The sequence below is a fragment of the Eulemur rufifrons genome, unplaced genomic scaffold, assembly GCF_041146395.1.
Source record: "Eulemur rufifrons isolate Redbay unplaced genomic scaffold, OSU_ERuf_1 scaffold_220, whole genome shotgun sequence".
NCBI classification, from domain to species: Eukaryota; Metazoa; Chordata; class Mammalia; order Primates; family Lemuridae; genus Eulemur; species Eulemur rufifrons.
This window is the reverse complement of record NW_027183002.1, coordinates 188,823-207,472: the sequence shown is the minus strand read 5'-3', so window position 1 is coordinate 207,472 and position 18,650 is coordinate 188,823. Positions and strand designations below refer to the sequence as shown.

Genomic DNA, 18,650 nt, shown 5'->3' with positions numbered 1-18,650 from the left:
CTTATCCAGACGAGGTCTCCAGGCTGTACCTGAAATAGAGCTTTCTCGGGAGTGGGGATAGTCGGCTGAACATGATTTTACATAGGGTTGTGCTTTTGACATACGGAGTGTATCTGGTTTTTAGTAGGGCAAAGGGAAGGAGGCTTACTGAGTCTGCGCCAGGCTCCAGCTTTAATTTGTTTAATGTTTTTTAAAGTTTTATTTATCCTTTTTATCCATCCTGAACTCTGAGGCCCATAGTACAGTGCAATTTAATGATTGAGTTGTTTGCGTGATGAACCGCAGGCCATTGTCAGAACCCAGTGCAAGTGGGAGGCCAAATCGGGAAACAATTTCAGCCACTAACTTTTTTGAAACTACCTGTGTTGTCTCTGACTTCATAGGAAAAGTTTTCACCCATCTAGAGAAAGAATAAATATAAGCAGGTAGTGATATCTGTATTTGTCTAGTTTTACTTTTATAAAGTCCACTTTTCACTCTTCCCCCGGGGCTTGTCACCTTAACCTGGTCCCGAAGGGGGAGATTAGTCCTTTTACCTGAATTGACTTGTGCGCAGGTGAGACATCTCGTTGTCACCTGCTGGGCCATCTGAGGTAGCCGGGGAGTGCAGTAGGCCCTCTAGAGAAGTTCAGTTAACTTGGTGCTGCCAAGGCGGGCGTTCTGATGTATTTCCTTGATTAGGTGTCGTCCTAGGTGTTTAGGGACTAAGACCCTATTGTCCGGGAGGATTTTCCAACCTCCTGAATCAGTTTTAGTCTTCAGGGCTTTGCTTAATTTAACTTTCTCTTTGGTGCAGTTTGGGGAGTTTGGCAGGAGACGTTCTGGCAGAACAGGGAGAGTTAGGAGAGTCCCCACTGGTTTTTGTGTGACTTTTCTTGCTGTCACGTCACTGAAAGCATTGTCTCTCGCCACCGGGGAGTCAGTCCGCACTTTTGGTGAAGTGTCCCACGTACCTGTGCCGTTGCAAAGGCTCTGCCCTGTCCTGGGGGCTGGGTCAGGGCTATGAGTTCAGCCTTCTGGGCTGAGGTTCCATGTCCGAGAGCCTGTGCCCGGGTAACCCGGCCTGCAGTCACGACAGCCGCCCCTGCACACCTGGCTCCTTCTGAGACGTAGCTCTCCCATCTGTGTATAATTCTTCGTCGGTTTCTGGCCACGGGCGGTCAGTGAGGCCAGCTCTCAGGTTGGTGACAGACTCGAGCGTTTTGAGACAGTCATGGAGTGGCTCCGACGGCTCATCTTCCGGGAGCAGGGTGGCAGGGCTGAGGGAGGCTGTCTTTAGAAACCGGATTCTGGGGGGTGTAGCAACAGCACCTGATATTGGGTTATGCGGGAGTTTGAAAGCCACCTCTCGGGGGGGCTTTTTAGTAGAGCCTCCACTGAGTGTGGGGCATAATTATATATGAGTCTTGCCCCAAAATGAGCTTGGAGGCTTCCTTTGCCAAGATGGCAGTCGCAGCAATGGCCCACAAGCAGCCTGGCCAGCCAGATGCTACAGGCTCCAGCCTTTTAGACAGGTATGCACCCGGTCTGTTCCAGGGCCCTAGTTTTTGAGTTAGGGCCCCTTTAGCCATCCCTCGGTTTCAGCAACATATAACTGGAAAGGCTCGGTCAGACCGGGCAAGGCCAGTGCAGCGGCACTCACAAGTGCCGGTTTGAGGCTCTTGAAGGCTTTAGCCTCCTTTTCAGTCCAGACCAGAGAGTCCCTCTTTCCCCCTATGCTGGCATACAGGGGTGTGTTATCTCAGCAAACTTGGGGACGCAGAGTCTGCAGTACCTCACTGCCCCCAGGAACTCTCGTACCTGTCTCTTAGTTTGGGGCTGTGGGATCTTCAGGACAGCTTTAATTCTACTGGTGGGGACGGTTTGTTTGCCTTTCTTTAGTTCGTATCCTAGGTAGGTTGCTGTCTGGCTACAAAGCTGAGCCTTTTTAGCCGGAACACGGTAGCCCAACTGAGCTAATTCTGTTAGCAGGTCCTCAGTAGCCCTTTTATATGTGGCGTGATCCTTGGTGGAACTGGTGTTTATCACAAACTCTATAGGTTTGCCCCCCACATTCAGAGTTACCTTGGGCTCCTGGGGGCTTATCAGAATGGAGTCCCGGCCCCGTCAGTCTGAGTCCTCCATGAGGAGCGGCACAGGCTTAGCCACCTTCTGCTTTCAGTGACGACATTCGTTTTGCCAGTGTCCATGCTTTTTGCAGTAGGCACACTGGTCATGGCTTAGGCTGGTCTTCCTCCTCCTAGCATCCCCCTCTGGTCTTTTGGGCCTCTTGCCTTTTTCACTTTTATATCTTTCTTGTTTCACTATAGCGGATACAGGAATTTTGACCATCCTTTTAGACTGCACAGTCCCAGGATGTTTTCTGTTGTTATAAATCTTCTGAACAATTTTTATTAACTCAGACAGCAATTTTTCTTTAAATCCTTCTAATCTCTGCAGCTTTCTCCTACTCTCTGGGGCCGAGTGAGTGGCAAAGGCAATATTAATGGCACGTCATTTTCTGGTGCCTCTGGGTCTATGGGAGTATACAGGCGGTAAGCTTCAAAAAGGCATTCCAGGAACACTGCTGGGGGCTCGTTAGGCCCCTGTATGGTCTCACCTACCTTGGACAGATTAGTCGGCCTTTTAGCCACTGTCCGTATGCCTTGTAGCAGAGTCTGTGATAGCGATCGAGAGCCTCCTTACCTCGTTCCTCATTTGGGTCCCAGTCCAGGCTCCCGGTGGGGAAGGTAAATGAAATTTGCCCATCAGGGCCACGGATTGTCTATGGATGACAAAACTCTTAGAATAGCCATGGGCAGAGAGACAGTTGACAAAGTTGGTTAATTTTATGGCATACAACAATGTACTGAAAACCATAATTATTACTGATTATATATATGAAGATATATCCATATTTTACAATTTAGAACATATATTAATAACATGTTTATAGAAATATAATGCCAAGAAAGTTAACAGCATCAATTCAGAGCTCGGAGCACTTGCTGGCCACTGCAGTGGAGGACGCCAAAGTGAGCATTTTTATAAAAGCCGTGAAGCTTCTGGTATTTTGAAGGCCACAGTGGTACCACGACCTTCAGGATAAGCTGATGATCTTGCAGAGTGACAACCTTCCACTCATGACATGCGACCGAGGAGCTAGGTCTTCCTTCTCTTGCTTACAACGCTGACTCCGTCTGCCCCTGATGTCCAATAGGCACTTTATGCTGCTTGCCGGCTAGAAGGAACGTTGAGCTCTGTGTGCTGTGCTGCATTGTGTTGCCAAGACAAAATATTTTATGTATTTTTGGATTTCTTCAGAAGTGTTGATAATTAATGTCAATTTGGGGACAGGAGAAAGTGACTGGAACACACTCTCTGCCTTTTGTGCAGGTGACAATTTTTTCTCTCCTTACCACAAACATATCCAACTCAGAGACTGCAGAGGGAAACACAGAATGGTGAATTCAGAGAAGTTCCCCAGAGGAAACCGTTTTCTGGAGAGGAAGCCCCGACCCTGAGAGGAAACCAGCCCTTACCCTCCACCTGCACCTGCCCTGGGCTGACTCTGCTCCTTGTGTCTTGGGCGCCCCCTGGCGGCCCCGCGCTTTCCCCGCAGGAGGTTTGTGTCTGGGCTCACACTGATGTCCCCTCACTGTGTCTCTGGCACAGTAGTACAGGGCCGTGTCCTCGGCTCTCAGACTGTTCATTTGCAGAGACAGCGTGTTCTTGCTGTTGTCTCTGGAGATGGTGAATCGGCCCTTCACGGCGTCTGCGTAGTATGTGCTACCACCATCATAACTAATGTATGCGACCCACTCCAGCCCCTTCCCTGGAGCCTGGCGGACCCAGTGCATGGCATAGTCATCAAAGGTGAATCCGGAGGCTGCACAGGAGAGTCTCAGGGACCCCCCAGGCTGGGCCAAGCCTCCCCCAGACTCCACCAGCTGCACCTCACACTGGACACCTGCAAACACAGACACAGCCTGGTCAGAAACTGCCACACAAACCCCTGTTTCTCTCATTCACATCCACTCCCACACCCAATATCTCTAGTTCTCCATGAATTACCTTGTAACAGAGCCACAAGGAAAACCCAGCGCAGCCCAGACTCCATGGTGAGTGTCTGTGTTCAGTGCTGATCACCGAATGGGGACACCTGGGAATGCCGGGGCTGGGGCTTCTGTCCCAGAGCTGCAGGGTGAGGGCTGGGCTGGTTTTCATCAGCAGAGGGAGGGCCCTATTTGCATGTCCCCTGCTATATAGCAAGCCCTGGGGTGGGACAGCTGAGGGAGGGCAAGAACAGAAGAAAACTGAGTGACTGTACTGTGATTGATAGCTCGTGTTCACTTATTTAATTTACAGACACATAGAAACCATGTGCTGTAGGTGTGAAGTTTCCATGTATTTTACAGATGTAAAAGTAAGATTAGACACATATGGAAGTTGTGTGATATGTCCAGAGACACATATCTGGGAATGTCACTGTCTGGGCGATGATCCTGTCCTTGGAACCCACAGCAGACCAAACCTGGACATGCCTAGGGTGGATTCTAGAACCCCAATTCTATCATAACAAGATAAAGCCAGTTTCTTGCCTCTCTGCTTTTTTTTTCCTGAAAACTATATAGAAAGCCTGGCACACAGGATTAATGCAGATAACTGAACCTAAAATCTCCCTTATTATCTATTTGTCCATTGCTCCTTCTCTACCAAATCATCTATTAATTGTTCATATTAACTTTAATGAGGCATAGTTGGTACTCAGTGGCCTTAACACAGTTGAAGTGAACAAGTGAAAGATGCTGACACACCGTCCCCTGTCTGCGATATGGAGGAAATCGATTTCCCTCAATGTTGACATTTCTCCTTCTAAAATTCCTCCTTCTTTCTCCTTCCCTCTCCCTCCCTTTACCCAGGAACCTGCTATCATAGTTTATGTTACTTCAGTTTTCACTCTCTAGAATTTGTAACAGTGCAATCACGTAGCAGGTGCTTTTTGCCTATTGTACTCACAGCACACACTGTGGACGCGGCCACACCGCAGTGAGCATGACACAGCCATTGCCGTCATTGATGTAGTGTCCTGATGCATCATTTGCAAAAAAGACTTGGTTTTTAAGCTGCTGGTTAATGTTGGCATTCTTTCCAATTCCTTGCTATTATGGGTAAAGCTTCGCTTCACCTGGGAGAAGGAGGCAGCTGAGAAAACAGCTCTTCTTCTTTTTACATCAACAAAAATAACAGCAACATCATCATCGTTCACATCAACACACCTGCATGAGCCATACATTAGCACATTTTATTTAATATTTCAGGTAATGGAAGTTATATGACTAAGAACAAACCTGAAATCTGCAGAGAGACCAGGACTTGCAGAACTTTTATACCACTGGTGGGACTGCAAATGGATGCAACCTCTGTGGAAAAGAATTTGGAGATACCTCAAAGAGCTAAAAATGGAAATACCATTAGATCCACCAATAGCACTATTAGGCATCTACCCAAAAGAGCAAAAGATATTCTATAATAAAGACATCTGCACCCGAATGTTTATGGCAGCAGAATTCAGTATTGCAAGGATGTGGAAACAACCCAAGTGTCCGTCAATTCATGAGGGCATCATTCAAATTTGGTATATGCATACAGGGGAATATTACTCAATTATAAGAAACCTAGCACCTCTTCTATTTTCCTGGATTCAGCTTGAGCCCATTATCCACAGGGAGGTATCACAAGATCAGAGGAACAGCCTCCACATGTACTCGCCATGAAATTGGCACTAACTGATCAACACTATGGTGCTCACATGGTAGTAATATTTTCCAGGGATTAGGGGGTGAGGGGGGTAAACTCACAACTCATGGACAAGATGAGCATTGTATATGGCAAGGCCATGAGTGTAATCCTCGCTTGGGTGAGGCAAAGATATAAAATGTAGCCAAAACATTTCTACCCTCATAGTATCCTGAAATAAAAAAAAAAAAAGAAAAGAAAAAGAACTGAAATATTCACACCATCCTTTCTGTCACTGAACATTGAAGGTGCCCAGAAGCCATGAGAGATCACATGGAGCTTCTAGAAAGGTCTGTACATTTTCACAGCAAGGACCACTTTGCATATGATCTGCGTATAGACACGGAAGAAAAGGCTTAAAGAATATAAAATGTGTGGCGTGCGAATCTTTCCTCCCGTTCTGTAGGCTGTCTGTTCGCTCTCCTGATAGTGTTCTTGCTGTGCAGAAGCTCTTTAATTTGATCAGGTCCCATTTACTTATTTTTGTTGTTGCTGTGATTGCCTTTGGGATCTGGAGGATGGACAGGCTTGAAGCTCTGACTCGGGTGGGAGGAAGGAAATTTATGTACCCTAAAGATTTGTACCCCCGCAATATTATGAAATTTAAAATGATACGTGAAAAATTAAATAAAAAATACAGAAGATTATACAATTTGCATAAAAGGAAATATACCTGGGTGGTTTTTCTTGTACCATTACGTTTAAACATTTTATTTTATTTTAATTGAAAAACAATGCATATATTTAACATGTGTTTTGATATATGCATACCTTGCATATTGATCAAATTAAGAAAATTATCGTATTCCTCATCCAAAATATTTATCATTTTTATTGTTTCTTTTTTATTTCACAATATTATGGGGTACAAATTTTTTGGTTACATATAATGCCTTTGCCCCCCCTTCCCCGAGGCAGGACTATAGGAGTGCCCTCCCCCCACACAGTGGGCTCAACATGCATTAGTTGTAAGTTCACCGCCCACATCTCCACCTGTCGGGCACCCATTGAGTATTACTACCATGTGAACACTGCACTGTTGATCAGTCAGCACAGATTTGATGGGGAGCACATGTGGTGCTTGTTTCTCCATTCTTGTGATACCTCACCTAGTAGAACAGACTCCAGCTCTATCCAGGTTAATACAAGAGGTGCTAGATCACCATTGCATTTTGTGGCTGAGTAGAACTGCATGGTATACAGATGCCACATTTTATTACTCCACTCATGTATTGTTGGGCACTTGGGTCAAATTTTATTTATTTTTGATTGACAATAATTATATATATTGAAGAGAAGCAACAGGATGTCAATACTTGTATACATTGTGGAATGATCGAATCAGCATAATTAGCATGTCCATCACTGCAAATATTTGTTATTTCATTATAGTGAGAATATTTAAAATTCTATGTTTCAGCTATTTTGAAATCTACATTATTATTAACTTTATTAACTCTAGTTATACTGTGCAATAGAACAGAGAGCAGTCTGTGAGTGACCCAATTAGAAATCCAAAATATACTAAAATAATATATGGTAAATATAACAGGGTGTTGTCTGGCTTTTTGTCCTCTTCAACAAAAGCTGTAAGTATCTTAGAGCAGAAATTCACTCCTTGACAATATTGCATATCCTTAATACTGAAGCACAGATTATTATTGAAGCTAGAAATCCCATAAAAAGTTTTGACAAAGTCTCCCTATACCATTATGGTTTTTGCCATATATAATACGGACAAGGAGGAACACCTCATCCTAAACACTGTAAGGATTTCCTTGCCTAAATCACCACGGTGACAGCACATATTGTTCCAAAATATTCTACTGAGGGCTTGGATGCTCTGGCCCACTGAGTAGTAAGTTAAAATTAAATCATTTCACTATGACTTACTCGTAGGTATGACAAAACAGGACCCCATGTATCATCTCCTTAAAATAGTAAATACAGGCTGATGTGAGTTAAAATAGACTCTTCAAATGAGAAACCCATTATGCAAGAGCAGTTTAGAACAGAGGAGACTAACCCAGCTGCGTCTGCTGTGGCCATCCCCACTTGCTGTGTTTCACTGGGAGAGAATGAAGCATCTCACGGTAGGTGACTGCAAACGTGATCTCGTGGCTCCACACGCTGTCACCACACGCATCTTACTGAAATCGCTGACTCCTGGCAATCAGCAACTGGGAAACATTTTTCTCTTGTAGATTTGGTTGCTATGCTCTGATAGGGCCATATTTTAACAGGCTCCCAGCCACAGATTAGAGAATTTATTGAAAGAAAAACCTATAAATATCAGGAAATATAAAATAATCACGAATTATTTGAAACATATACTGTTGCCTTTAGCGAATAAACTAAGAAAATAAGCATGTTGCTAACTGTAGATATGAACATTCAAAGCTGCGATATTGTGAAGAGAGGATCCGCGCTGACTTGAGTTGTCCCTGCACGGATCACACTTTCCCACGATACACACGTGCGGCCACGCCCATCCACGCCATCCGCTCCTGCCCTGTGTCAGCCGTCCTGCCTCTGCACACACATGATCGCATCTAACAGGTCCGGGGTGGTGGCTGCTCCACAGTGTGGCTCTCTGCTCCTCTGATCCACATGTCATGATGTCGCATTCATAAAGCAACCTCTTTCAAGGCCTCAGGGGAGCCCCCTCAGCTGATTTCTGTGCTCCTCACTTTGTTCCAGAATCGCCCAACATCAGATCCTTTCATCAGATGCCACTTCTCTAGGACAGACCCTGGTGCCCCTGCCCAAGCCCTTGCAGACTCAGCCAACAGAGTCTCCACCTCCTGTCTTCCCCAGGAGGACACCTGCCTTCTTTGCCATAATGTCCATATTCCTCACCCTCATGCTGAGTGACCCTTCACCTGTGGCCACCTCAGGGGCACCCACCGCGTCCTGCACCATGACATGTGCTCACCAACTCCTGAGCTTTGCAGCTCTCTTGGGCTTTACATAAATCAAGTGTGTTTTAGTGCTGTAGGAATTTTGAATTAAAATGCTATAAACAACTAAAATCAACAAAGTTACTCTAAAGGAGCAGCAGTCACACCTGTCCTGATGGGCCTGTCCCTTCCTCCACACTCCCTGATGTGCCCTGTGGTGTTAGCACCTTCCTGTCTGACCCTGTAGCTATTTCATAGGCAGGGACTGTACAAGGTGGCAAAGCCTGTCACATAGTTAGCTGTTTCCTACTTGCAATGAGGACACATCTGTGTCTAAAGGTACACATGGAACTAACTCAGAATGGAAATTTCTTCATAAGATGGATGTTGTGCATCATTTTCCACAAATATCTCCCATGATGAAGACTAATGTATGGAAGAAATCTTTTGTGAATCCCATGTGGGTTAGACACAAATCCTTGTTCAATACACGACACTTCTTTCTCCTTGATAACAATGGGTATGACAATAAAAACAAGGAATGATTTTGCTCTCCATAGGAAGGAGGAGAACATAGGAGAGGGCAGTCAGGAGGAGCAGAGGGGGGAGGGTGAGGCAGCTCTTGGATAAAGGGCCATCTCGGGCAGACACAACATACAGCAGGGACTGGACTGCAGGGTGGGGTGTGATCATGTGGAGCCAAAGGACACCACTCACAAGGACCTGGATGTCACCCAGACTGCTCAGCACACTGAGGTTTCCATCTGCAGGTCTCTCCAATGCCACAGGTGTTGAAGGTGACTCTGTGAGAGTCTCAGTGGACACATCCCACTTTGACCAATCAATCTCATTCTCGCAGCTACTAATGGCTGCTTGCATTTCCAATGTGAGTCCATGCCCAGGTGACAGCAGGAGGGTCCCAGCAATGGTGGGTGACACAGTCCCATCCCATCAATCTCTCCCAGGTGCCTCAGGAGCCACAGCCAGAGCCACACCTGAGCTCCAGGTGAAGGGTTTGAGCCCCAGGATTTAGACACAGAGACCACACCCTCCATTTTGTGTGGGACAAAGGAACAGAGGAAGATGTGAAAACAGAACCAAGGGAGAAACAAAATAGACTTCCAAAAAAAAAAAAATTGAACTAAATCATTTCTGCATCTGAAATGTACAGTTTTAAATGAGGAGAGAACAACTTGACAGTGTTAGGTTTTATGAGACACTGACCCTGCCCAGGTCCCTACATGTCCCAACCTGAATCCCAAAGACTGTCCCACTCAGGGAGTCCCACTGAGGTCTGTGCGCTGAGTCTGGTTGGAAAATGCTCAGCAGGTTCCCCTGGGATTCCTTCCTCAGGATTCTGACCCCTGTGATAACACCAGTGTCATTTCTGCCCACGTGACTGATGTTCCACCATGTGTCCAGGTGAGAGCTTGTTCATTTAGTACAACAAGACGTTTCTAATTCAGACACTACAGTGACGAGCGCAGAGCCAGGAAAGAATATAGGTCCCTGGTTGAAATTTCTAAAGAAGAGGCCCCAAATTCTGACAGGAAACAATCATTGTCCACTGCCTTGACTCTGCTCGTTGTGTCCCGCGCGCCCCCTGGTGGCTCATGCGCACCCCCGCAGGAGGTTTGTGTCTGGGCTCACACTGAAGTCACCTCACTGTGTCACTGGCACAGTAGTACAGGGCCGTGTCCTCGGCTCTCAGACTGTTCATTTGCAGAGACAACGTGTTCTTGCTGTTGTCTCTGGAGATGGTGAATCGGCCCTTCACGGCGTCTGCGTAGTATTGCTTACTTCCATCATACCATATAACTGCCACCCACTCCAGCCCCTTCCCTGGATCCTGGCGGACCCAGTGCATGGCATAGTCATCAAAGGTGAATCCGGAGGCTGCACAGGAGAGTCTCAGGGACCCCCCAGGCTGGACCAAGCCTCCCCCAGACTCCACCAGCTGCACCTCACTCTGGACACCTGCAAACACAGACACAGCCTAGTCAGAAACTGCCACACACACCCCTGTTTCTCTCACTCACATCCACTCACACACCCAATATCTCCAGTTCTCCATGAATTACCTTGTAACAGAGCCACAAGGAAAACCCAGCTGAGCCCAGACTCCATGGTGAGTGTCTGTGTTCAGTCCTGATCACCGAATGGGGACTCCTGGGAATGCCGGGGCTGGGGCTCCTGTCCCAGAGCTGCAGGGTGAGGGCTGGGCTGGTTTTCATCAGCAGAGGGAGGGCCCTATTTGCATGTCCCCTGCTATATAGCAAGCCCTGGGTGGGGCAGCTGAGGGACGGCAAGACCAGAAAAAAATTCGGTGACTGTACAGTGATCAATTGCTCATGTTCACTTATTTAACTTACAGACACATAGAAACCATGTGCTGTGGGTGTGAAGTTTCCGTGTATTTTACAGATGTAAACGTAAGCCTAGACACATATGGAAGTTGTGTGATATGTCCAGAAACACATATCTGGGAATCTCTGTGTCTGGGCCATGATCCCGTCCTTGGAACCCACTGCAGACCAAACCTGGACATGCCTAGGGTGGATTCTAGAACCCCAATTCTATCATAACAAGATAAAGCCAGTTTCTTGCCTCTCTGCTTTTTTTTTCTGAATAATATATAGAAAGCCTGGCACACAGGATTAATGCAGATAACTGAACCTAAAATCTCCCTTATTATCTATTTGTCCATCGCTCCTTCTCTACCAAATCATCTATTAATTGTTCATATTAACTTTAATGAGGCATAGTTGGTACTCAGTGGCCTTAGCACAGTTGAAGTGAACAAGTGAAAGATGCTGACACACCGTCCCCTGTCTGCGATATGGAGGAAATTGATTTCCCTCAATGTTGACACTTCTCCTTCTAAAATTCCTCCTTCTTTCTCCTTCCCTCTCCCTCCCTTTACCCAGGCACCTGCTGACATAGTTTATGTTACTTGAGTTTTCACTCTCTAGAATTTGTAACAGTGGAATCACGTAGCAGGTGCTTTTTGCCTATTGTACTCACAGCACACACTGTGGACGCGGCCACGCTGCAGTGAGCATGACACAGCCATTGCTGTTGATGTAGTGTCCTGATGCATCATTTGCACAAAATTCTTATTTATTAAACTACTGGTTAATAGTTTGATCATTTCTAATTTCTTGGCATTAAGGATAAAGCTTATCCTCACCTGGGAGAAGCAGACAGCTGAGAAAAAGCTCTTCTTCTTACATCAGCCACAATAATAGCAACATCATCGTCATCTATAAAGCATGACTGCGGGAGCTGCGGATTAGCAAATTTTATTTAATATTTCAAATAGCAGAAGTTATTTCACCAAGAACAAACCTGAAATCTGCAGAGAGACCAGGACTTGCAGGGAGAAACAGGACCAGAGCATTAGCTTATTAGGCACAGCCCAGCAGGCGGCATGTGGGCTGAGACAAGACGACACTGGACATAGGCACTGGATCACTGGAAGCTGGACTTGCTAAAGGGATTGCAGTTTAAATTTTCCAGGGGCCAAGCAAACCCCCGGCACATACAGAATCATCTCTGCAGAGAAGCGTTTGCTCCTGAATGACCGACACAGCGTAGGAAACACAAAACCCTTTCATGGCACAAGGGTGTGGATGGCGGGTGGCTGATGTCATACTCCAAATATTGTACTGAAAGTTTATGGAGAGCAGAAAAGTGAAAAAAATTAAGGCTTAAATTTGCATTGAATTCAGGTCCTCAGTCATCCCATTTCAGATGAACGAGACCTGGGCATTACAAGGAGACAACCTGGACTCCTGAGGAAGAAGAGTGACAGGCAGAGACAGGAAACCCCAGGGTCTGAAAGGTATCCTCAGTTTCCCTCCACACCAGCTCCTGAGCTGGGAAATGAGCCCTTCTGGGGTCTCCAGCGGGGGGAGGAGCCGTCTGCCCCTGATGTCCCGCGGGCTCTGTGTCCTGCTTGCCGGCTTCTGCGTGCTGTGCTGCATTGTGTTGTCCAAGAGAAAGTCTTTTATCCATTTACAACTTATTCCAAAGTGTTGATAGTTAATGTACATTTGGGGACAGGAGAAAGTGCCTGGAAGCCACTGTCTGCCTTTTGAGCAGGTGAGAATATTTTCTGTCGTTACCACAAATGTATCTGAGACTTCAGGGGGAAGCACAGGGTCATGAACTCAGACAAGTCCCCCAGAGGACATGGTTATATGGAGAGGAAGCCACGACCCCCCCGACAGGAAAGCAGCCCTTCCCCTCCACCCACACCTGCCCAGGTCCAGCTCTGTGCTCAGGTTGTTCCCGGGTGCCCCCTGGTGGCCACGAGCGCCCCTGCAGGGAGGTCTGTATCTGGGCTCACACTGATGTCCCCTCACTGTGTGTCCCACAGTGACTCCGGCCCTGTCCTTCGTGGGCACAGAGCTCAGCTGCAGGGACAACTGAATCTTGGACATTGATCAGGACGTGGCAACTCAGCTCTGGAGGGACAGGTTGTAATTTGTGCTCCCTACGTAGCATGTGTCCCTGACGCAGTCCCATGCCTTGCCCCAGGGCTGGCAGATGCAGCTCCAGCAGTAACCACAGCGTGTGATGAACAGTCCAGAGATGTCCCAGGTCAGGGAGAGTGTCTGAGATGGCTTCACCAGCCCTGAGCCCGACTCCTGCAGCTGCACCTTGGAAGCGACACCTGAGGACGCGGAACCTCGGTCCCCGCCAGCCACATGCAGCAGTGGCCATGGCACCTGGTGCACGTCTGACCTCTGAGACGCCTTGTGCAGCTGGCAGCAGGCCAAGGAGAGGACACAGCAATCTCGTTTTCCTCCAGACCACAGCGTTGCCTTCCCCAGACACCCCGGCCTGGCTAAGGAGGGCGTCGTGACCTTACACAGCCCATTAGCAGATCTATTCTGTCCTGGAGACTGAGGAGAAATCTTCCCATGGGGAAGCTTCGTACTCACGCAGGGAAGGGACTGAGATCTGGCTCGTTTGGGTCCTTCCTGCTTTCTTTCCCTGAACCTCCCATGTACCGTGGTTCCCGTCTCCCCTGAGAGATTGTTACGTTACCGCTGTTACGTGACAGCCTGACCTGCCCTTCCCTCCATCCAAAAGGAGGTGACTGCAGAGGATGTTGCGTGGGGAAAGGCCAGCTGGGCTGAATGGCGTCTGCTTCCAGCCCATACCTGAACCCTCCTTCTCTTATGTAGATCCGGACACAGCCGGGTCCCTCCCCACAACGTCCCCAGGAGTTTCCCCAGGCCTTTTTCTTCTTCCACAGTCAGCGTGTCCTGGACACGCCACAGGCCTTCCCTGAGGTCTGTGGCCAGGCCCAGGCCTGCGAAGGGATTCCATCCCTCAGAGGGCACCAGGGAGGACGTCACTTGGAGAAGCTGGATGCTGTGTCCCCGAAAGGGCAGGACCTCAGCTGTGCAGCTCTGCCCAGAACAGGGCTCGGAGAATCTGCCCACATGGAAACAAGTGGCAGAAAACACTGGAAGAATATGATGTGAGTCAAGTTATGGGCATTTCCTTGGAATAGTGGAGCCGATTCCCAGGGATTCGACACAGTGTGTTCACGCAGGGTCTGCGGCTGAAGAGGAACACAAGACAGAACGAGAAGTGGCCACCACGCAGACTGCAGAAGATCGGGGGACGGGGCAGGAATCAACTCCTGACACAAATCAGGAGTTTACGAAGTTTCTGATGTAACAACTTTCCCGATTTTATTGCATTTCACCAGTGACGTCAAATGGGAAATTTCAGACCTGTATTGACAACAGAAATAGAATGTGAAGTCGCCTCTCTGCCTGGTCTAAAACAGCCACAGGACATGCTGAAATGCTGTCAGAGAAAAATGATGCAGGATGTGAAGCCCGTGGCCCACAGACCGCGGAGCCGGGCGGCCCCCCTCTCCAGGGCCTGTCCTGGAAGCAGCCGCGGATGCCGTGAGCAGAAGAGACAGCGGAACAAAAGATGGCACAGCAGTGACCAAGAACATTGACAGCAGTAGGTCCCTTCGTGTGCGATCAGCAACAATGCTCTGAAGAGAAGAAGTGCCCGATCCCCTCCCTACCCGGAAGTGTTCAGGGTGCGTGGACGGTGACAAGGCCGACACCCGTCAGTACCTGGGGGACGCCTTGCTGCTCTGCCGGCGAAACTCTGCTCACCGGGGCTCCAAGGTATTGGGTGTCAAGAGTGACACAGATTTTCCCAAACTCTCAGCTATTCCTTGTAATACATGAGCCTCAGCCGAATAACGTTCCTTGCTACTTTTAAATAAGGCACTTTCAAGTTAAAGAGACTCTACCAAAGTGATTATAACGTCTCATGCACAGCAGATACTTCTGTAACCTTAATCAAACGTATCTGTCTGGTTTGTACCATTGACTATTCTATGATATTGGATGATAAACCCAGAAAAATACCTTTATATCTTATTTTCTATTGAGCAGGCTAAAATTTCCATAGACGTGATATAAAAGTTTGCACAAAAGTTATTGAAGTTCCAATACACTCTAATAGATGAAAGTGATCCACTACCCAACTTCCGTAAATTACTTAAAGCCAAAAGCAAAGGAAGGTCTCAAACCTACACCTGAATGTTCTCGACACCTGAGAACAGCCAACTGAATTGTTGTCCCTCACTGTCTCGTAATTCCTAATCGGAATACCCTCCTGCCACCAATGCCCTGATGCCACTGTGTTGGGGGAGAGAGTCCGTGCCCTGCCCTCCTCAGCGGGCGCTAGGATGGGGCAGGCAGTCATGAGGGCCACCCCTGAGGGCACAGCAACACAGGCGGGTGGGGATGCCTCGGGGGTTCTCCCTGCTCCGCAGAGGACATGAGAGGCGCCTTCACCTCTGAGGAGGGCAAAGGCCAGCACAGCACGCGGGACCCACTGCGGGCCTTCCCGAGGGCAGGCTCGGTTCCTGACCCACTGTCCGCTTCCACCCTCCCTAGAGTGGCCTCTTTTCCCAGGCACCATCGTTTGCCTCCCTTGGAATTCCACAAATGAGTCGGCAAGTTATGGCACCAGAATAATAGATGCATGTCTGTATCAATTGGCCAGAACCCACAGAAGGGACGGCACCAACGGCGACACCAAACTCAAGCTGTGGATTTTGGGTAATGACGACGTTTCAACGTAGGTTCGTCCATTGCAACCTATTGATGAACCTGTCACGGTGTGTCCACACCGAGGAAGTTCACGCAGGCGCAGGCCGGGAGTGAACGGGAACTCTCTGGACCTTCTCTCGATGGTACTGTGAACTTAAAACCACCGTAAAATAAATTTCATTTACAAGAAATAAGAAAGACATTTTGGGAGACATTTTGGCCATTTCTTATGTGTTAAAAGGCATGTACCTTGTGATTTAGAATTCTTACTCCAATTTATTTACCCAACTGATGTGAAAACTCATGTTGACGTTAATAACTTAATGGAAATGCTTGTACTGGCTTTATTAGCTTGAATCTTCCATAGTTCTCTAAGCTCCGTTGATACGGTGACAACTGAATGAAATCTTTGCAATGTAATTAGACTGCATACACATGTCACATATTCCTTTTCCTCAACTAACTAACGCATATTGGGAAACATTTCAATCTAATGTCCCTCATCACTTTCTCATCCCCAGCACAGCTGCGTCTCCCTCAGGGTTTCCGACCCCTCAGGATGTGGGTTGTCACACTGTGTCTCTCGCCCAGTAATACACGGCCGTGTCCTCGGGTCGCAGACTGCTCAGCTCCATGAAGGCTGTGCTGGTGGACGTGTCCCTGGTCATGGTGACTTGGCCCTGGAACTTCTGTGCATAGTTTGTGGAACCATCTTCAGGGTCAAAACGTCCCATCCACTCCAGCCCTTGTCCAGGGGTCTGTCGCACCCAGTGCATGTAGTAGCTGGTGAAGGTGTATCCGGAAGCCTTGCAGGACACCTTCACGGAGGCCCCAGGTGGCCTCACCTCAGCACCCGACTGCACCAGCTGGACCTGGGAGCGGGCGCCTGTGCAGAGGAGACAGGACTGGGTGAGTCCCCCTGGCTGGGTACGGGCCCCTCCTCACCCTGGGACTGGGGAGCCCCTCACCTGTCGCTGCGGCCACCAGGAAGAGGATCCTCCAGGTCCAGTCCATAGTGAGGAGCTGAGCTGCCAGGGGCTTCTCCAGAGCAGGGACGTGGTGGTGGGGTGACGCTCTCGGGGCGCAGGCATAGCTGTATGTACCCCAGCAGACCTCAGGCCATTTGCATATTCATGAGGCAGGACGTTTTATAGCCCTAGACCTGCCCCAGTGTGAGAAAGAGAACCGAGATGATGCGGGGGCCACGCAACAGGGTGACGCTGAGGACAGGTGTCCCTGCAACCCCCTTGATTCCATGTGCACAGAGGTCCTCCCCCTTAGGGACAAGCCGCCAAATACACGTTCTTCACTGTGAACCCACGTGGGAAATGCACGGAGAGCCCTGGGACCATCTGTGCCATTTTATACCCAAAGGTCTTGTCCTTTGGATCCGTGAGTTCCCTGAAATTTTCTGCCCATTTGTATATAAAAATGTTCCCTTGCCCCCAGCTGCTTACTCTTAGCACATGCAGGAGGGCTAGAGACCCTTTGTAAATGTGGCTTTCATTAAAATATTGTGTTACTTAAACACAGCTGAGGAGGAATAACATGTCATATAAAATTCTTATTTTTGGTTTTTTAAAAAAGGAAGAGCCAGTCCCCAGGAGGAACCCCTCCCAGCCTCCTCTGAGCCTGCTGCTGGCGGCAGCCTGTGCTGGGTGCTCCTGAGCGCCCCCTGCAGCCCAGCCCCTCTGGCAGTGGAGGTTCCCTCTGGACTCACAGAGCATCTTCCTCCCAGTGTCCCCAGCCCAGGGTGACCTGGCTGTGCCCCAGGTCACATGCTCCTTCACTGACAGCATGTGCTTTTGACTGGAAAGGGTGAACTGGCCTTTCTAAACCCAGGGAGCTCTGCAAGGAGGCCCCAAGCAAGGATTCTGTGAGAGCCTCGGGGAGCCCCTTCCCTGGAGCTCCACAGGCCGTGGCCCGGCCACACCCACAGTGGTGCAGAAACCCTCGGGGCTTGGCAGGAGCCTCGTATGTCCTTGAAGTTCTTCTGGTTAAATGTCACTTTAACCCACAGCTCATGGGCCTGGCTCAGAGCCAGCCACACAACTACTGATCCTGCAGGGCACAAACGCACACACACTCACACACACACTCACACACACGCTCACACACACACACTCACACACTGTGGCCCGCGTTCACAGCAGCCGGAGTGGTACTTCCCTTCTTCCCTGCATGTGGCACATGGGCCGAGCCCACACACTGACCCTGGGCCTGGGTATGTCCCCTTGTCAGACAGACAACAGCAAACACCTCACAACGGGAGAAATGGACCTGCCCACGCTGTGGGTTTGCCTATTCTCCCAGCTAGAGGGACCCTGCAGATGCCCCTGGGTGGGGCCAGGGTTGCCCCTGGAGGGCCACACCCGGCAGAGCCATGTGCAGTCAATGCAGCCAACACCGAGCTGCCCGGACTGTGGGGAGGGCCACCCTGGCCCTGCAGCCCAGCAGGCCCCCTCTCAGGGGCACAGCCAGGAGCCTGAGGGCAGGGCCCTGGGGACCTGGATGGGGCATCTCCCCAGGTGGAGAAGCAAGAACTGATCTTGGAAGAGGGGACTCAGGAGGGACAGCTGGGAAGGTCCGAGTCCCTGAGGACCAGGGCCTGGGATGGGCCACCACCTGCTGCTTCCCCCATGGGGCATCTATTGTGGGCCATGTCCCTGTCCCATCTGGGCAGGGGGGATCCACGGGGTGACTGTCTTTTGCTTTTTACTTCTCAAGTCCAGGAACAGAAGAGCCGCACTTGAAAACCACAGTGGAGGAGACACGTCTGCTTCCTGGTCCTGGCTGCAGTTGACGCTGCACATGGACCCAGTGTCTCTGCTGAGGTGAGCAGGGGCTGCAGGTGGCCTGGGGAGGACAC

At 49.1% G+C, this 18,650-nt stretch overlaps 2 gene segments (V, D, J or C); both read right to left on the bottom strand.

The window, feature by feature from the left end:
- Positions 1-3,641: 3,641 nt before the first annotated feature.
- Positions 3,642-4,154, bottom strand: LOC138379919 (immunoglobulin heavy variable 3-43D-like; the record flags this gene model as incomplete). The annotated part of the segment is given in 2 exon segments: positions 3,642-3,949; positions 4,054-4,154. Coding segments are annotated over 2 exon segments (354 nt in total), but the record flags the coding sequence as incomplete, so codon positions are not given.
- Positions 4,155-16,350: 12,196 nt separating this feature from the next.
- LOC138379920 (immunoglobulin heavy variable 1-2-like) lies at positions 16,351-16,846 on the bottom strand. The segment is given in 2 exon segments: positions 16,351-16,667; positions 16,750-16,846. Coding segments are annotated over 2 exon segments (363 nt in total).
- Between the last annotated feature and the right edge of the window lie 1,804 nt (positions 16,847-18,650).